This window comes from Lemur catta, chromosome 18 (genome assembly GCF_020740605.2).
Source record: "Lemur catta isolate mLemCat1 chromosome 18, mLemCat1.pri, whole genome shotgun sequence".
Lineage (NCBI taxonomy): Eukaryota > Metazoa > Chordata > Mammalia > Primates > Lemuridae > Lemur > Lemur catta.
The window spans coordinates 33,179,607-33,198,752 of record NC_059145.1 but is presented as its reverse complement, the minus strand read 5'-3'; the positions used below and the strand labels follow the sequence as shown (position 1 = coordinate 33,198,752).

General features: G+C 43.1%; 1 protein-coding gene across 3 annotated transcripts in view; it reads right to left on the bottom strand.

Moving 5' to 3' along the window:
• ARHGEF3 (Rho guanine nucleotide exchange factor 3) overlaps positions 1-19,146 on the bottom strand; it is a 290,909-nt gene that overhangs the window by 127,196 nt on the left and 144,567 nt on the right. For all 3 annotated transcript variants that reach the window (XM_045530912.1, XM_045530913.1, XM_045530915.1), the window contains one exon: positions 8,254-8,316. In XM_045530912.1, coding sequence (XP_045386868.1) covers positions 8,254-8,316 — 63 coding nt within the window. The remainder of the gene's footprint in view (positions 1-8,253; positions 8,317-19,146) is intronic.

Below are 19,146 nucleotides of genomic sequence, written 5' to 3'. Positions count from 1 at the left end.
ATTTGTGATGTTTCCAGTTTTGGGCTATTATAAAAAATTCTGTAATAAAAATCTTTGTATATGTTTTTTAATATGCCGTTTTTTTTAAATTTCACAATCAGTTCTATTTATGGCATACTGTGCCAACCACAAAGACCTTCAAACTTAACTGTAATGTTGATTTTGTCTAATGAAACCAATAGCAACAACAGCTAGTATTTTTTGCGCTCAAGATGGGTCAGGTGCTAAGTACTTTCCATGAATTAACTCATTTTAATCCTTACAACTTTAAGACGGGGCATTGTCACAATTTCTGTTTTACAGGTGAGGAAACTGAGGTACAGAGCAATGTTCAGTCTCTTGTAACTCTGGTTACACCAAACTTGTAACTCTGGTGACAAACTCAAACAAACAGGTATTCTGGGGCACAGGAACCCTCTCTTAACTTGGGTCCCATCAATATCTTTGTTTTGTTTTTTTTTTTGAGACAGAGTCTCACTTTGTTGCCCGGGCTAGAGTGAGTGCCGTGGCATCAGCCTAGCTCACAGCAACCTCAGACTCCTGGGCTTAAGTGATCCTACTGCCTCAGCCTCCCGAGTAGCTGGGACTACAGGCATGAGCCACCATGCCCGGCTAATTTTTTTGTATATATATTTTTAGTTGGCCAGATAATTTCTTTCTATTTTTAGTAGAGACGGGGTCTCACTCTTGCTCAGGCTGGTCTCGAACTCCTGACCTCGAGCGATCCACCCGCCTCGGCCTCCCAGAGCTAGGATTACAGGCGTGAGCCACCGCGCCCGGCCCCCATCAATATCTTTGAAGGGGAGATGGAACAGATGAATATGCTGACTTATACTTTGTAACATCATCAGCTTCGGAGAGTATGTCTTGAAGCTCCTTGGAATTTCTTTGTCACTGTGCTTTTCAAGAGGTGGGTCAAAGAGAAAAGATCACAGCAATTACTATCACCCACTGCCTAATCCATTAGGCGAAAGACAAGATGCAAGGTGTCTATGTTAACAACGAGCAAATTTGCCACCTGCGATGACAGCATCAGAACCACTTTTGGACTGAACGTAGGGTCTCCACTACCTTAGGCCCAATGTCACAGGCGGCCAGGACAGATCATAAATCCAAAACATAAAAATGCCAACAGGTTAAATACAAGCGTGTGCTAATGAAGACCCAATCTCTGCGACAAGCCTGGTCTCCTCGGTGATAAGAGCATTATTAAACTCTCCCACATAATTCATCAAGGCCTCATGCTGGCCAGGGCAAGGCTAATCTCCCCAGTTAGCAAGTTCCAGAACAGACCAACAGAAACAAAATTGCAGAAATTATATCTTTTTAAATTATCTGGACTCTGCTGAGCAGAGATAAAATAATCCTGCTGCTATTCCGTGTCTGGTTTAACATTTCTTAGCAATAAAATACCATTTAGCTTAATTGAGACAGGAAAAGATTTTTTTTCTCTCTTCTATATCAACTCCTGTGCTTTGAGTATCCACGTGATGAGGTAAATAGTTGGAATGCACAGGTCATGGAAATTAGGAGATGCCTGTCATAAACCTCAAAGCTGGTTTGCCAATAAGACCAGGTAAATGCCCTATACATCATCCTGCAGAATGAAGGACTCCAGCAACTTGGCCCTTTCCTCCCTGAAATTCTGATTAATATTTACCCCAGAAAACCCATGCTAGTAAAAATAATACTGAGCATCTCAGAAATACTCATGTGAGTAACCCAATCTGAGACTCATTTATTCATTCATTCATTCATTCACCCCAGACATATTAATGTAGCACCTATGATGGACGGTATGTATTTGCTTTGAAGGAGTTCACAGGCTATTGGTAAACTTGTAAACAGATCATAACTGTATCATATATTGTTATAAATTCAGGAACAGCTTGCTGAACCTGAGTGATCAGAGTTTAAAAGATTTCTTAGTATCACACATCTGGGATAAATATGTTCATCTTCTGCCTTAAATTTTAAGAATTCTACCTCCCGTCCCCCTCCTTTTTTTCTTTCTTTTTCTTTTGAAATGCTGTTGACTTTTTTTAAATATTTATCTGCCCTTTTGCTTTCAGTCATTCATACAATAGAAAAGACTTTAAGCCTACCTTCATTCAATGTTTATTGAGCACCTACTGTGGGCTGGGCCCTGTTCCAGGTGCTGGGGCTATAACTAGAGTGGAACACAGCCCACAGCCCTCCCTAGAAGGAGCTCACTGCTGGCTATAGAGGGTGACAAGGAAGCAGGCAACCCAATGCTGTATGATAAAGGCCAGGACAGGGACACAGGCCTATGATGGCAGCAGGTGGGTTGGGCAGGTGGAGGGTGGTGATGGTAGGGAACCTCTGGAGGGAGGAATACGAAAGAATCCTGGAAAGTCTGGGAGCCTCTTAGAAGGGAGATGGATATGAAGGATAAGTAGGCATGAGCCAGGTGAAGTGTGGGAGGAAGGGGATTAGCATGTATTCCAGACACAGGGGAATAACATGTGCAAAGGCCTGGTGGCAAGATAGAGCATGAAGAGTTTGAGAAACTGAAAGAAAACCAGCAACGCTGGCCTGCATGTGGAAAAGGTGGAAGGGAGTGGTTCAGGAGGAAGGTGGGCAGGTGGGCAGGGGCTAGATGGTGCCAGGCTTTGGAAGCACTGCCACAAATCTGGGGACCTGAAGGCAGGCATGACAAGACTAGATTTATACTTTAGAAAGACGGTGCTGGCTGAAGTGTGGAGAACAGGCTGGAAAGAGGCCAGTGAGGAGGCCACAGAGATGCTGAATGGTGCTAAGCAGCAAAGTACTGAGGGTCTGCGATGATATTAGTGGGCTCCAGAAAAGGCTACTCCACTGTTGGCCAACTGCAGCTCAGCTCTTCCTCAACTACTCTCCTTAGAGGAAAGGGAAGGGGTGAGATTCGAGCATTTGCCACGTGGACTTCTGTGTAGACTTCTCAAGGGGACAGAAGAGATGTTATAAGAGCAACATATGGATCTCAAAAGTACTGAGAGGTGTGAGCACGTTCTTCCCAAGTATTCCTTGCCAGAAGCTTAAATAAGGCTCATCTTGGTGGCTGCAAGTTGGCAAAGCAAATGCAGGAAGAATGTGAACTCCAATCCTGTCCTACCCCCCGTCATGGTCCAGCCACGCACTCACGTGGGGAAGCACTACCGGCATGGAACGGCAGCCTACCAGCTCCATTGCCACCAATCACAAGAGGAGTCTGGGCCCTGCCAGGGGCTCCCCTAAAGGGTAGGGGACAAGCAAACGTTCCATCTCAAGTCACAGGCTTAACAAGGGACCAGCCATGTGGTGGGAAGAGAGATGGGCCAGAGAAACCTGAAAACAATCCCCCACGTCTGTGGGTTCCACTGAGACACTCAGTGGCTCTAAAATTCATTTCCATCTCTCACTGCCAGAGGGGTATAAACCTGTTCACAGGTTCAAAAAATATCCATGCCTTGTAGCCAGGAATTTCATATCATTTTATCCTACTGATAAAAGAAATTACACAAAGATATTCTCCGATGCCCATCAGTGTTATTTATAATGGTGCAAAGCTGGAACTTACCTAAACACCCAATAAAGGATTGGCTGAATAAATCTGGTGCATTCATTTGACAAAGTACTCTGCTGTTATTAAAAATAATGTTCTTGAAGAATGTTTCAAGATATGGTGATGTGTTCTCAATACAGTAAGTGAAAAATATGGGAATAAATTAATTTGTGTTATGATTCCAATTTTAAAAAACTGTGTGAGCTTATATAAATTTTAAAAGTTGGTTAAAATATATATATGCTAGTTAGAGATACATGTGCTTAGCAAGTTTACAGACAGGCAAGGCAAAAATAAACTTCAAACTCAGCAGAGTGAGCGTTTTGCAAGGGTCTTCGGCTTTCCTGTAAAAGACATATTTCTTCAGTCATATGGTAGCTATGTGGGGTTTTACACTATCTTTATACCATTTTGTACGCCTGAAATATTTTTCAAAATGAAAAAATGTTAAAAGTGTGTGTATAACGACAGGAAGGAAATACATCAAAATGTAGCTACTGCTTTGAGGTGGGATTGCCATACTTTATTGTTCACATTGTCTAAATTTTTTCAAACAACATATATTCTTTTTCACCTTCTAAATTATTTTATCATTGGAGGCTATTTTTATGTCCACCCAGAGCTCATTTGTTTTTTGAGCAGAGCAGGTCCTAGTGCTGAGCTGTCCCCGCCCTCGGAACACGCTTGCTGCCTCTCCCACCAAGCGTCTTGCCTGGGGGAGTCCCAGCCTATGGCTCAGGCATCTCTTACAGGTTAGAATTTAAACTAGAAAATTTAAATTGTGGGGGGGAGGCGAGCTCTCTGGAGGCGAGCTCTCTGAAGCCATCCCACTCGTATCCTCTGACGTGAGAGGAGACTTGTAGGCGGCTGCTGGGAGCCTTCTGCACTCTACAGATTGTTCTCAAAGTGTACATTGCTTTTTATTTTTCTTCTAGAATAGTTGTGTTCTATCCTGCCAGGAAGCTGGGGGCTCAGCCAGGGGATTGGGTGAAGTGGTGGGGAAAAAATAGAGACCAATTATATCATCAACTAGCAATGACTCTCCAGTCCGAATTCATTTTTCACTAAGTGCTGGGGGTGGAGGGTGTGAGAACAATTATTTGGAGATGTGTCACCCATCACCAGACTTTAAGGCCCTTCCAGTTTCCTCTACGAGAGGAACTCTTAATATGGCATCTTGGCTAGGGTCCATGAACCCTCTAAAATCACACATCAGTGGTAAAATTTTTGGGACCCAGTGCTATCACCAGATCCCCAAATGAGTCAGTTACACAGCCCCCTCCCCCTAACAATTGAGGATTCCTGTTCTGTAAGCATAAGCTCTTTTCTTAGCTTACCCACTCCTATTTGGTCTCTTAAGCCCAAGTTCAATAGGAGGTTGGAGAGGGGCTCAGTGGGAAAACTCCCCTCCAGGCACCTAACAGAACCATCATCCACGGCTTTAAAACAAAGCAACATGTCAGTGGGAATGTCTGATGTCATCATCATTCAGATGCCCTGAAGGGTTCTATATGGCACTTACTTTTTGATCAAAGTGGGATTTCATCTGTGTCAACATTTCCCCACTTTATGTCACAGATAAATTTCTTTAAAAAGGGTACACATTAGGAGAGCTCATTGGTTTTGTTTTTGTTTTTTAACCCATCAATCATGATGGGTACACATGGTCATACAGAGTGGTACAATGGACTCTGGAAACTCAGAAGGGAAGAAGGGTGGGGGAGGAGGGATCAAAAACGACCTTTCGGGTACAGTGTAGATGGTTACACTAAAAGCCCTGACTTCACACTATACAATTCACCCATGTATCAAAAAACCAATTGTACCCCCTAAATCTATCGATATAAAAATAAATAAATGTTAAAAATAAATTAAAAAGCACATGGAAGGATAAAAAAAATAATAAACCCATCAATCAACTGTATTTAGCAAGAGTCCACTGTGTACCCAGCATTGGGCTGGGACTCAATAGAAATTTGACCCGGTCCCCAAATGACACCTGTCCCCTCAAACACACACCTGGTGAATATCTTTCCACTCATCAAATGGAATCGAAATTGAGAGTTACTCATATTACTTTCCCAAAGCCTTGCATCCTCTGGTATGAGTCATCCACTGGAACCCACCTTTTTTTTCTCTCAGATACTTTCCACTACACATAGAAGCAGACTCAGAACAACTCTTCAGTAATGCTGCCAGTTACTAGGGTCTGGGAGTCTACTGGATATCACCATTTAAAAGTACAAAGATAAAAATCCCTTTGGGTAGCCCACAAAAGCCATTTGTTTATGAGAACAATTAACTTATTGGACTCATGTTCATTGAGCCATCGTCGCTTTTATGGCAAAACATCTCCTGGGTGGCTCTACCCACCACTTAATTCAATTCAACTCATCTCTCCTGAGTGTCTGCTGGGAGCGAGGTACTTAAAATTAGTCACACTCCCCCCATGGCCACATGGGGATCTGTCACATCTCCTGTCTCTCCACATGACTTTAATGGTCAGTGCAGCCTGCAAAGCAGCAGTGTTCATGTCCCTCCAACAGCTTCTAGGATTCTTCTAATTCTATAACTATCATACTACTATGTGGCAATAAATGGAGGAAGCTCAGCCCAGGTTCTGGAAACCTGTTTGTCAAGATCCAGGAATAATGGCAGGTAAATCAGAAATGAGTTTGGCCAGAGCCGAATCCCTAAGCTTAGCCCTGGCTGGTGGTGATGGGGTAGACTTCTCTTCTATAAAAGTCCCCTTACTGTGACAAAACATGACACATGAGATGGTTAAGAAAAAGGGAAAACATTATCCACAGCTGCACAAGGAGAAAAGAAGTTGAATTATCCATTTTCTGAGACTTAAATGACTTTGATGGGAAGGCAAGGCCATTGATGCCAATTGAGAGAAAAACCAATCACAACTCATAATTGCAAAGTATTCTTTAATATATGAGAGTTTAGTGGTTCTTTGATAACAACAACAAAAAAAATATCTGGAGACGTGCTTTCCTGAAAAATAAATATCAATATATAGTTGAGGAAAAATGTAAGATGAGGCACGATCTTAGAAATGACCTGGGTTAAAGTCTTGCCTGGGTCACTACACCTCCCTGGGCTTCTATTTCTTTGTTTGAAAAGTAAGGGGACTGGAATACATGACGGCTTAGGGCTCTGTAAATGCTGACAGTCTTTACATGCTGAAAGTCTTTAAATTCTAAAAGTACATTTCCACAAAATTTAAAAAATTCAAACACAAAAAGTCTTATTGCTGATAAGGGACGTTCCAAAACTTCATTTGTCAATAACAAAATACTCTATGAGTAAAGTACAACCGAGAAGAACATCATCTTTTTGTCCTGTCACTGTGGCAACCTAGTAAGCTGGCCCAACTCCATTCATCTGGTGGTCCAAAGATGGGAACAGGCAAACACCATATGGTGAAATAAAGACACTCAAGTGCATTAATTAGATGCCAGCTCAGGCTCACTCCATCATGGCTGTTTGCATCACATAAAAATCTGCAATAATTAAAAATAACTAAAAGAACATTGTTTATACTGGTAAATAATTGTCATCAGATGACTACCTAACAATCCATATTCAATGAGTTTCACATATTCACAAAGGTTTTAGACCTGATTCCAAACCTTTTTTTTTAAATGAATGATGAAACAGGCCCAGAGAGGGAAAGTGACTTGCCCAAGGACACACTGCTAGTAATAAGTAGAGCCAAGATCACGACTTGGTTCTTAACTCTTAACATAGAAGACCTCTCATCTCATAAGAGCAGCTTTCAAGGTCTCTGTAGAGAAGAGAGACCAGGGCCTAACGTTAATGGACCCACAAAACACTGTGCCTAAACCCCAGGAAAGCATAAAAGATGAATAAGACAGGGGAGCCCAGAGAGGGCCTGAATTCCCACCCCACACCGGGCCCCTGGATAATGAGGGTGTCACAGGCCCAGGTAGGCTTCCAATCTTGTTAGTGGGGAGAAAAGGAGGCCATGCAAAGAAAGCTGCTTTGTAAGCATCCAAGGACACGGCCTAAAAAATCCATGGAAGCTTTTTACTTTCATCTTCACCAACATTCCACTACCAAGTCACTTACGCATCTTTTGCAAACTTCTGCTTAAAGAACAACACAATGAGGCTAACATTTGGTGGGTACCTAGTACGTACCAGGTGATGAGTTTGGTATTCTCACTTTTATTGTCTTATTTGACTCTCATAAAAATTTTGCTAAGTCTTTTCATCCCTATTCTGCAGATGACGAAACAGGTGAGGAAAGGTGTCACACAAATGGTAAGTATAGAATCTGATTCAAACTGAATCCAAAGGCACTCTCTCCACTACGCTGCTATAGTCTTCGCTATGGTTGGGCCAAGCCACTAATTTCACCCTCAAGGGGGATAAACATTTGGTCCATCTTCTTGAATTAGCCTCTAAAACAGCACAGCAGGATTTTTCTAGATTCTACCCAGATGCACTGAGTTCACAACTCATTTTAGGAGAGAAAAGACATAGGCGATAAACAACTCGGCTTGGAAGTTTAAGTTGGCCACACGGCGTTCTCCAGTGAAATGAATTAAAAAAAAATTTTTTTTCTCCCAAGTCATAAATTCCAGAGTCAGATCCCAGAAGCCCACTTCAAGTACACAGCATATTAACAAATATCATGTTCAGAGATGCCAGGGGAGGCAGAAAGAACTAACTTACACTTATGTCGAGACTGCAAAGGCTAACAGCATCTTCATCCTGGGCGCTCTGCTTCCGTTTTCGCTGCAAAACAAACGATAAAACAAAGTTCAAATGTAAACAGGGAGTATGACTTTGACGAAGGAAAGAAAAAAGCAACCCAACAGCACATGCAATCCTTACCATTTCCACCATGCCACTCAAAACCTTTAACCAAGTTACGTAATTGAACAGTTCTAAGAAAACCTGAGAAATTACGAGGAACTATTAAGCTCTAGGATAATTGGTTTATATTATTATTCCTACTCATGCTGGTACAGTTTGTTTCTGTGTTTCCCTTTTTCTAAATGTCGCCATATATCAAGGCTTAGATATTTAGGTACAAAGTTCAGATTCTGACTAATTTGTAAGAAGAGATTAGACTGGAAAGACAATCTAATTCACTTGAAGATATTCCATTTTTAGAGCTGCTTTGTACTTGGGTAATTTAAATTTGTTCTAAAACTCAGCCCAGGTTCTAATGTAATCATAGAACCACAATGCTGGAAAGAACCTTAGACATCTTCTGTAACCTTCCTATTTTGTAGTCATACAACCCAAAATTCAGAAAAGTCACTATTGAACTGAAGATAATTGTATTTGAAATGAACTTATAAATTTTTGACTAAGGCAGTGTGCCAAATTAGACTTGGAAAAATGTTTTTTTCTTTTTATGAAAAGAAAAGAAATTTCATCTACAAATCACAATAAAGCTCATCAAAGATACATTCATTTCTCTTCTGCATCCTTAGCTTAACCAACCAGTCAAGTGTTTCAAGTTCCTAATCTGTGACTTGCTAAGTCCCAAGCCACCAAAAGACCAGAATCACTGGCATGAGGTTATAGGAGAGTCTAGAGACATCTGGACTCTTCAATTCCCAAAGAAGTCCACCTCCTCCTCCTTCTCTATCAGAACCCTGAGCTTGGACAAAGGCCGAGATTGGAAAGCAACCAGAACTGTTCTTGTCCGTATTACTATAACTGTTCTATAATTTCTCCACTTCAAGAAAGGTAATTGAGCATCTACTATGGGCCAGGCCCTGTGTTTGCTCCCAGGAATGCAAAGGTCAGTAATTCCCATGGTTAAGGAACTCATATTCATGTAGCAGAGACAGACCTATTACAATTAACTATAACGCGGTAAGATCCAAACATCTTAGAGAAAGTCACTTCACTTCTCTTGACCCTTTCTCAACTCCAAGGTGAGGGGCGGGGGTGGTGGTGATGACATCAGCTTCTATTCTCAAAGGGAGAAGAATAAATGCAGTAATGCGTTTTAGACCCTAGCAGAGTGCCTGGTACACAGCAGGTGCTCCAACATGGGTTGGAGGACTCTAGAAGCACAGTGAGGGAGGTCTTCCCAGAGGATGAGGCTTTTGAATAGGTCTAAAGGAAGAATAACAGTTTGCCAGACAGAAGGTGGGGGGAGGGGATTGGGGCCTCTTTTTGCATAGGCAGCTACCTAGATACTTAACATCTCAAAGGCACACACAGTTCCATCCAGAGCAGCAGAGTTCTAGATCTACATATTTTTCCATTGAAGCAGTGGTGCCGCATGCACAGAATCACCTGAGGAATGATTTAAAGATGCTGATGCCAGGAGCCATTCCAGGATGGCACCCAGGAATCTGCATTAAGAAGCTCACCAAGCGATTTTTAGGAAGTCAGATACTCCACTCAGGGGCCGGGGGGGAGAGGGGGGCTTGAAAAGACGACGCCGGCAACCACTCCAGGCACACATGCCATTTTTGAGGATGCTTCATGTTTGTACAGGGGCCTGGCTCTTATTGATTCACCATCCAGGTACAATTAAAAACAGCACTGTGGTGTCAGTGAAACAAATTCACTGGCTTATATTTGTTTGGTGACTTTTTGAGGCAGGTACAGGCAAGGGATTCCCATGCTACAGGTAAATAAACTGAGGTCAGGAGAGAGAAGCAATTTGCTCAAAGTTACATGGCTACAGTGTAACACTCTGAATCCAGGATTCTAATTCCTAGGGCAAAGCCCTTTCCCTACACCATTTAAAGTATGTGCAGCAAATAGGTTATGTCTCACCTGCCACCTGGAATGTCTGGTAGGGTCTGCTTGGGGCACTGTATGGAGAAGGAATACATGACACAGCAAGTGGGAGAATGCTGTGATCAATGAGCAATGTGTGCTCAGGTGTGGTGTGGGGAACAGCTGCCCGCGTGTCCTGCTCCCTAGAGTAAACCATGAGCTTCCTGAGTTCAGCTTCTCTTGCCTCGAGAGGCTACAGTATTACACCTGGGAACTTGGGAGGTGCCACGAGGAGGTTGAGGCTCTGGGATGTTATCCATACATGAGAAATAATGCCTGCCAGGACAGGCTGTTTTGAGGACCACAGGTGATGTGTGACAAGGCCTGGCACATAGTATGTGCACAATAAATGGCAGCTCCTGTTATGTGTTTTGCAGATAGTAAGTTACACGGACATCTGCTGCTACTGGGTATTGTCAGATAATAGAATTTTATGGTGTTATACTTCTATTCTTAGGGCTCAACAATTTTGTCAACCTGACATGTTGATGGTAGCCTCATACCCCTAGACGCCACACTGGTGGAGGACAGGGAATAATAAGAGAAGCTCTTCACCTCACAGGCACGCAGCCCTCTTCAGGTCAACTCAACACGCTACCCAGCTCCCCTAACCCAGTTCCTGCCAGACACTTCCATATGCCCCAAGTGTCAAGTTCAGAAGACAAATGTTCTCTAATGGCCTTTTTAATTAAGCCACAGACAGTTAATCTGGGATAGAATGATCTCCTTAAGAAACCCACACATTTTACAACATAAAAGCTGCTTGGATTATGAAAGTAGATTTTCTTTTCAATTTTCATTACATATAGTGGTGACTGACCACAGCAAGCACCAAAAAAAGCAGCCTAAAGTTTAGACTCTGGGCTTGAAGCAAAAATTTCACAAGGCATTGCTTAATCGTTTGTAACTTCACTCTATGTTCACTGAGCACTTTTGACATGCAAAGCCCTGTCCTGGGATACAGCACCGAATGAGCCAGGCATGTTCCCTGCCCACTGGTTGGGAGCACAAAGAAAACAAAATAATTACAGATTGTGATCTCTGCTCTGAATGAGTCAGACAAGGTGGTGAGACAGAGACTAGCAGGGGGCACCCATTTTAGAAAGATAATTTTATTTAATTGTTTGTTTTCTGGGTTTTGGTTGACCTTTTCATGAGACATAAGCCCATGGAGGCAAGACTTGGTCTGTCATGCTCGCAATACCAGAGCCTGGTACAATATCTGCTACATGGCCAGCATCCCCCAAAATAGTATTTCTTGATTTTTGTTGTTGTTGTTGTTGATGCCCTTGGTCTTCTTCCCATTGAGAAGCTTGCTGTCTTCACCAGTTACCTGAGAGGGGAACAAGTGGAGAATGTAGAGGGGACCCATGGGCATCCATCCCAGCAGCCAGGCCTGCTCAGCTAACCCTGGGGATAAAGGGCTTGCAGGCGCAAGAGCCACACACAGCAACTGCATATCCCACCTGCCAGGAACTGGAATTTCTAAAATATTGGGAAGCTGAGCTCATGCCAATTATCTACAGAATAACTCCTGGAAGAAATCACCAGTTGCAAACAATCCATGGAGACACAGACAGATGAGCATCTCAGAAAGCAAGAGGATGCAGCAGGATGCAGTACTCATGTTGAACTTCAAAGCAATTCATTATGATAATAAGACTGATAACAACGACAGTGCTAGCCTATTACATACTCACTGCATGTCAGTCACGGAGTTAAATCCTTATATAATGATCTCATTCCATCCTCAGGACCACTCCATGAAGTAGGTAGGAACTATAATATAATTACCTCCATTCTACAGAGGAGGAGATGGAAGCTCAGAGAGCAGCAGAGATTTGCCCAAGGTTTTACGATTAGCAAGTGGCAGAGCCTGGATTCAGGCCCAGATCTGTCCTACTCCAAGCTATGTGCCTCCCCACCATGCTGTCCTAGCCCAGAGTCTGGGAAGGCACATCATACCTGCAGAGAAGGTCTAAGAAAGTATTGAGCATGAGTAATGTGAGAGGAAACACCTTTGTAACTTTTATTCTATACTATAACTTTTATTCTATTCTAGACCTTGAAGATCACAGCACACTGTCTAGACCAAATCAATTCTGTGGTCCTTCCTAGTTTGAAGAGCTCCCACTGCCTGCCATTAGGTAGGCCAGGGCCTGCACCAAGTCCCTGCCATTTTCCTTCCTCTGCATCAGTAACCACCGTTCGGTGACCGGGTGAGTTCCTAGGCAGGAAGGACACCGTGTGTGAACTGTGCCTTTACACACTTGCTCCGACAGGTTCTCAGCCAATAGGAGGAGCTGAGGACCCACCCTGTTATTCTTGTCAAATTTACTTCCCTTTCAACCATGAAAACAAAGTACCTTGGGTGAGCCCAGTAATTGCGCTATAGTCTGTGCTCTCTGATTTCAGCACATAACTTTAAACCCCCAGTGCCCTACGCCGAGCAGTAGGTCAGTGAATAATTTCTGAATGGGTGACTAAAAGAAAGACTGAATAAAAGAGGCCAGTGTTCTTGAGGGGACGCCCTTCCCTTCCGCTTAACCACCTGGCCGCCAAAATTAAATCAAAACCTCAAAAGCGAAGGTCACAGAAGGCTGAAATTCTTCAACCTCAGATTTCCTTGGAGACTTAAAACCTGCCAGTTCAAGCTAAGATTCTTGCTTTTCAAATAAGAAAGGGCTTTTTCCTTACTAGTGGGGGCATTTATTTTCCTTAAAATGCATAGACGTGGTAAAGGAAATCACAGTTGTTTAGACGTTGGTCCGAGTGGGACTTTGGCCATTTCTACTGCTCCTACAAGAAGGAATGTCAGATCTGTTCAAGGGTGAGGTGCATCCATGACCAACGAATCTATCCATGCACTGCCTTAAGCAACGGCATGGACACTCAGTCTCTGTGCTTGAAGAGCAAGTAATCCAAGATTGATAACACCTCACACTGAAAGGAAACAGCCAGCAGAGCCAAACCATAAATGAACTTAATGGGCACCTGAACTCTTTGTCTGAACACCTACGTACCCATCTGGGGGTGGGGAGGAAAGGCAGTTACAGAGGAGAATTTGTGGGAACGATGGACCGGGGTGTAGTATCTGAGTCCTCAGCCCCATAGATTACGTATTTGATGGAGACAATTTCTAGAAGTGCTGGAGTACTGTAAAACCCCTCCCATGCTTCTTGAATCAAAAAACGACCAGGAGGTCCCTTTGTTAATTTGCAATAGAGCAAAGCCCTGTAGTACACATGTTCAGATGTGAGGTCTCAGGGAGATACGAGTACCGCTGGATGGATCAGAGGAACTCTGCCAGAGACTCGTTACTGATCACTCCACCCTGCTGTCCTGAATCCGTAAGCCTTCACCTGAGCCTTCTGACCCACTTTCACAATGCATTATTGTTTCCCGGGCCACTCTGTGGCTATCTCCTTTTAAGACTGGCTACTTTCTGATAGCATTAGACAGACGTCTAAATCTCATCAGTAGATGACCCATGAACAAACTGCTTTTTCTGCTGTTCTAGGGGAGGCTCTCTGTGAAGAGCACCAATCCTATCCTCAGCTGATGGGTTCTCAGAAGAGCTGGCCCTGGTCCAAGCCTTAATATCTCATCCTTAGCTGGCTTGGCTTCCATCCTCTCAAAACCCAAATTCCTCTTGGAATCCTTTGCAGTTTTGGGAGAATCACCAGGTGCCTTCCAACACTCAAGTGGAGGGACTGAAATGCCAGAACTGGGCGCCTGCTATAAGCCAAGCACTGTTCTCCCAGTTCAATGGACCGTCCCATTTAAGCTTCTTCTTAACCCAGCTTAAGTAAGCACTGTTGTGTCCATTTTACAGAAATGGACCCTGAAGCTCAGGAAGGCTGTAGTAACTTCCTCAAGGTCACGAAGTTAGTGCGTGGTGGAGGAGGATTTTTCTGAGGCCAGCCCTGACTGCCAAACCGCTGATCTTTCTGCCATATGATGCTATTTCTCCATTTATATTGTTTAAAAATATATGTGTCTCCTTTAAATTAATATATTAGAATAATGTAAAATACAATTAAGTATAATGTGTTTCAAAACAATATAAGAGGGCTCCCAAGGCGTTTACCTACATACCTCAAGGAAATTAAGAGCACAAATGAGACAGACTGAGTTCAAAATCCAGCTCCACCTTTTGCTGCTTGGCATGACTTTAGGCCAGTGACTTCTTTATTCTGTCATTCACTCAACAGGTCTTTACTGAGGATCTAGGACATGCCAGGCAGGTTCTGGGTGTGTGGGAGATAGCAGTGTCTATAAAATACTTCTACAAGCTTTGTTTTTTTCCATCATGGGTTTACTTCAAGGATTAAAGGAGATAAAATATTTAGAACAGGGCTGGCCATATGGCAAGAGATTTTTTAAAATGGTAATTATTATTGCTACTATCACTATTACTGTAATTACTATTACTGCTATTGTCACTGCTGGTATAATTGTTTTGTTGTTATTTGACACTAAGAGGGAGGCAGGGAGGATATTAGAGATGGGGGAGCCTGTAGGGTGAACAGCAGACCCAAGATGCTGTCAGACCCTCTTCCAATTACCTAGGTCCCACAGGGCTCTCCACAGATGCTCTCTGGATACCTTCAGTCATGTTTGCAGTGTGTCGTTTCCATTTTTTTTTCACAAAGACAAGGACAAATGCAAGCCTGACTTAATTTTAAATGGCTAAGATTGAATTGATTAGTGTCAGAACAACCCTGTTATTTAATCACAGGGCTTTTCTATTTAATAACCAGGTGACCAGAGCAGCAAAAACGCACTGATGGAGAGACTGCAGCTCCCGACTTGGCAGCAAATAGTCCCTGATTAGTTGTTTGTAATTATTCAATTTAAACCAGATCTTGAACCTTTTTGATTTATCTCTTTGCTGGCAAACAGCTTTGGTGGTTTCAGAGGCTTTGATGCCTTGCCTTTCATCTGCGCCTTTTTTGGGGAGAGATTAGCAAAAGGATTTTGTGTTCTTGTACTTGCCCTTAGCTGGAACTTGACTCGTTACACTCACGTTTGAGCAGGGAGAGAATCCACATTTTGTTTTTCTCCAGTCTAAAGCTCCAGGGGTGAGCAGGAGAATTGAGAGAGGGAACCCCTACTCCATTTTTAATACACGGCTTTTTTTTTTCTTTCCCCTTATTAAAACATCCTCCCTTTTCCAGCATCCAGGAACCCCGGGATTTTTTTCTAGACTCTCTTCAATGTGCTCAGAGGGTAGAGAACCTGGAAATCATGATGCTTCCTGAGCTATGGGCAAATAATTTTGACTAACATAATATGCAATTTTGTGCTCAGATGCCATTAACTATAGTTTGAAGATGTTAGGGGGGCTCTAAAGTCAGACCTGGTGAGTTTATGTCTTAGTTATGCCATACATTTGTTGTGGAATCTTAGCCATATCACTTCACCTCTTTGAACCTCAGTTTCCTCATCTATAAAATGGGGACACTAATAGTACCACACTAATGTTGTGAGAGTTAAATAGATCAATGTGTATAACAGCCTTTGCTCAAAGCCTGGTGCTCAATAGCTACTCAAATATTAACTATTAGTAGTAGTAGCAACAGCAGCAGTAACAGCAAGTGAGTGCAGGCACTAAGGGAAAAATCATGAAGAAAATACTGAAAATGTGTAAAAGTATACTCATTAACTTGATTTTGGCAAACTAGGAAAAACCCCTATTATGATTTTAGCCACAGAACGCCTGGCCCGTAGCTTGTTTGGGAGCAGAGATGAGACAGTATTAGAGGAAAGGTCTTCTCCCGTGGGAAGGAAAAAACGTTCAACCGAGTAAATGGGAGGAGCAGGGAGCTGCAGCCAGCCTGCCAGTGCCACGTCTGCCCCACAGCTAACAAGCAGTAGGACTCCCTGTCATTCAACCAACATCTCCAGACCACTCTTCTCTCCAAAACACTCGAGGCCAGAGGAGCAGGAGAAAAAACAGAAACTTTGTCTACCCAGGGCAGAGGGCTGGCAAGAACATTTTCCAGAAAGACTATCCCAGGAAAAAACCCATTATGGGTGGAAGAAAGGTTTCATATTCCCAAAGATGTTCAATAATGGGATGTGACAAGAAGCACAAAATCAGATTAACCAGAGCACTTTTTTCTAGGCCTTCTAAATTACTGTAATTATTTTATAGTTGTTCCTGCTGGCTCTCAGGTGCACTGAATTGGGTTCATCAAAGTCCCTGGTGTATAATACACTATTATCACTGGAGCATCCCTGGTCCTCTTTTATTTGTTTATTCACTTATTTTTTTAATACTACAATAAACTATTTATTAAAATTCTTCATGGATGAAATGGTTTGAAGCTATTATCAACAAAAATATTCTCCATATATACGTAGTTTAGGGAATGTTCAAATAGTTGTTTAATTTATAGAAAATTGCTCCATGTAACCAATCAGTGTAGACTGTCCAAATGCATGATTCAAATTCAAAGTGATTATCATCCCCAATAATATCGAGAACCTGAAATTACAAGGAGAGTTCTCAGTTCTTCATACTTGGCTTGTGTTCCTGCCTTCTCCTACCTAGAAATGCCCCCAGTGCTGGTGATACCTTATCAGCCACAACACCCCATGGACTCAAGAGCAGTTCCCCAAATGCCAACAGGCCTTTAACTATCGGGAGAACAAGGCTTCCCTTTGGCCACTGGTGTCTGGAACATCCAGTCCTCGTAGCAATTGGCTGCACAAAGCAGAGATGAAAAATGCAAGAGAAATGGGCTGCACTTGCCAAGCTGCCCAGTAAATCAAGACATTCCTTTAAATAAACAAAAGGCTCCCCTGCAGAACCATTTAGTGTTGTCTACCATATTGGAACTCGCAATCTCAGTTGCTGAAGTTTGTTTTCTTCATTGTATATTCTGGCCCACTCTCTTCCCTTTGCTGGGATTTATAACAACCGTCTATTAAGAATGCACTGCCTGCTGGGTGCTTTACATGCATTATATCCAATCCTTACAGCTGTACAAAGAAGTTATTACACATAAGAAAATTGAGGCTTTAAGAGTTTGAATGACTTGACTGAGGTTCCTCTACGAGTGTCAGATCCAGGTGCTTGTGCAGCAGATACTGCCAAACCACATCCCCTTCACAATCACCACTGCCCTGCACACTTCAGCTTTCCTCAGGCCAGAAATGCTGGGGAGTTAATGTCCCTGGCAGCAGCCTTCCAGCCGTGATGGGCTGAAATTGGTAGATAACTATCCTAGCTTCCTAAGGCTCAATGGGACAGCTCTGAGATACAGTCTCAGTCTTGGTTGCACATTGGAATCACCTGGGTCTTCCCGACTGTATTTTTCCTGAGGGCAGGGACCGCATCTCTTTTGTTACCCAACGTAGCTAGAGCAGTTTGCACGGTGCCTGGTACTCAATAGGTACTCAATGAAATCTTTGTTGAATGAATGAAACTATATAGTAAAATTCATTTGTCTGAGTCTCCTGTTGCTCCTGGGTTTCTATTGTGAAAATTCAGAAATGTCATGGGCTCCAGAATCAAAAATGATATTTTATAGCAGTACTTCTTAGCATTTAGTCTTCCTGAAAAGGTATTGTACATATCTAGATTTGCCATTTTGTAGGCAGGTGGGTTCATTTCTTTACATGTGTCAGTCAACAAACATTTGTTGAGCTTTCTCTGTGTGCTGGGTTAGGCCTCAGAAATGCTGGGAAAGTTCTGGACATGAAAGAATGCTAGTCTTAGTAAAACACTGTTTTCCTGGGAAATGGATTAAATGCTGGATAAATATGCTTTGATTCTGCAAAATCCAAGTCTCAGTTTCAGACTTCAGGATAAAAGTGATTGGGATAGACTTTGAAACAAATATTCAGGATTAGAAAATTTAGCACAAAGTGCTGTTCCCATTCTCTGCAGCCCATTTGTGGCTCATCACAAATCTTGCTTTTTGCTCAAAGCTTGACAGAACATGACGGTGCCACTACAGAAGGAATGCCCTGAATACCTGCATGTCCCTGATGTTTAGGGGCTCTCGGCCTCCCTCCCTGTAATTTAGGGTTGTGGTGAGCCCCTCCTCCACTTTCAAAGACAGCTGCAGGAGGAAAATGTCCCTCTAATCACAGTTGACATCTTTCCAGACACCGCATCAGAAATGCTCACTGGCTTTCACGTTATTGTTCTGATTGCCTCTCTCCAGACTATTGCCAAGAGCATTATTCTCAAGTTAGTCATGACCGTGCTGAAGGCTGGTGGCCTCCCCTGTGCTGAATGAGCTCTAGCTGGGCAGGGAGAGGGACCTGTGTCACAGGGACGGTCCACGGCTGTTCCTGAGGCTCCAGTGGCCTCCAGAGGCAACACACTGAGGAGGTGGATTAGGAGGCTTTGTTGGCATATTCAGGTCCACTGCGCTGAGGGTAAGGGTATTAATTACTACACAGTTACTTTCCTTATAGTTGTTTCCTTCCTATGGAGAGAGAGGGACATCTTTAAGGATAAACAGCCAACCCCTTATGAGAGTTTCCAATTTCTTTTTGGAAGGGAGCTATTTTTGATTAAATAATCCTTAAATTATCTTCTTCTTGGGCCTAAGGAATTGTGCCCCAGCTAAGACCCAACCAGATTCTGCTGACGTGTCTGGGCCGACTGGCTGCCTTACAGGAGCTCGAAGGCCTGCAGGCACCGAGGGTTAGCAGGTGCTGCAGAGCCCGTGGGCAGTGCACAACGGGCCTGATGCCCCCTAGGGTTGTCAGGGGAGAGGGTATTGGATTCCCGGAAGAGGAACAGACACAGGACTTTTTCTTGGGGAGGGCACACTGTGCAGGTCACTTGTG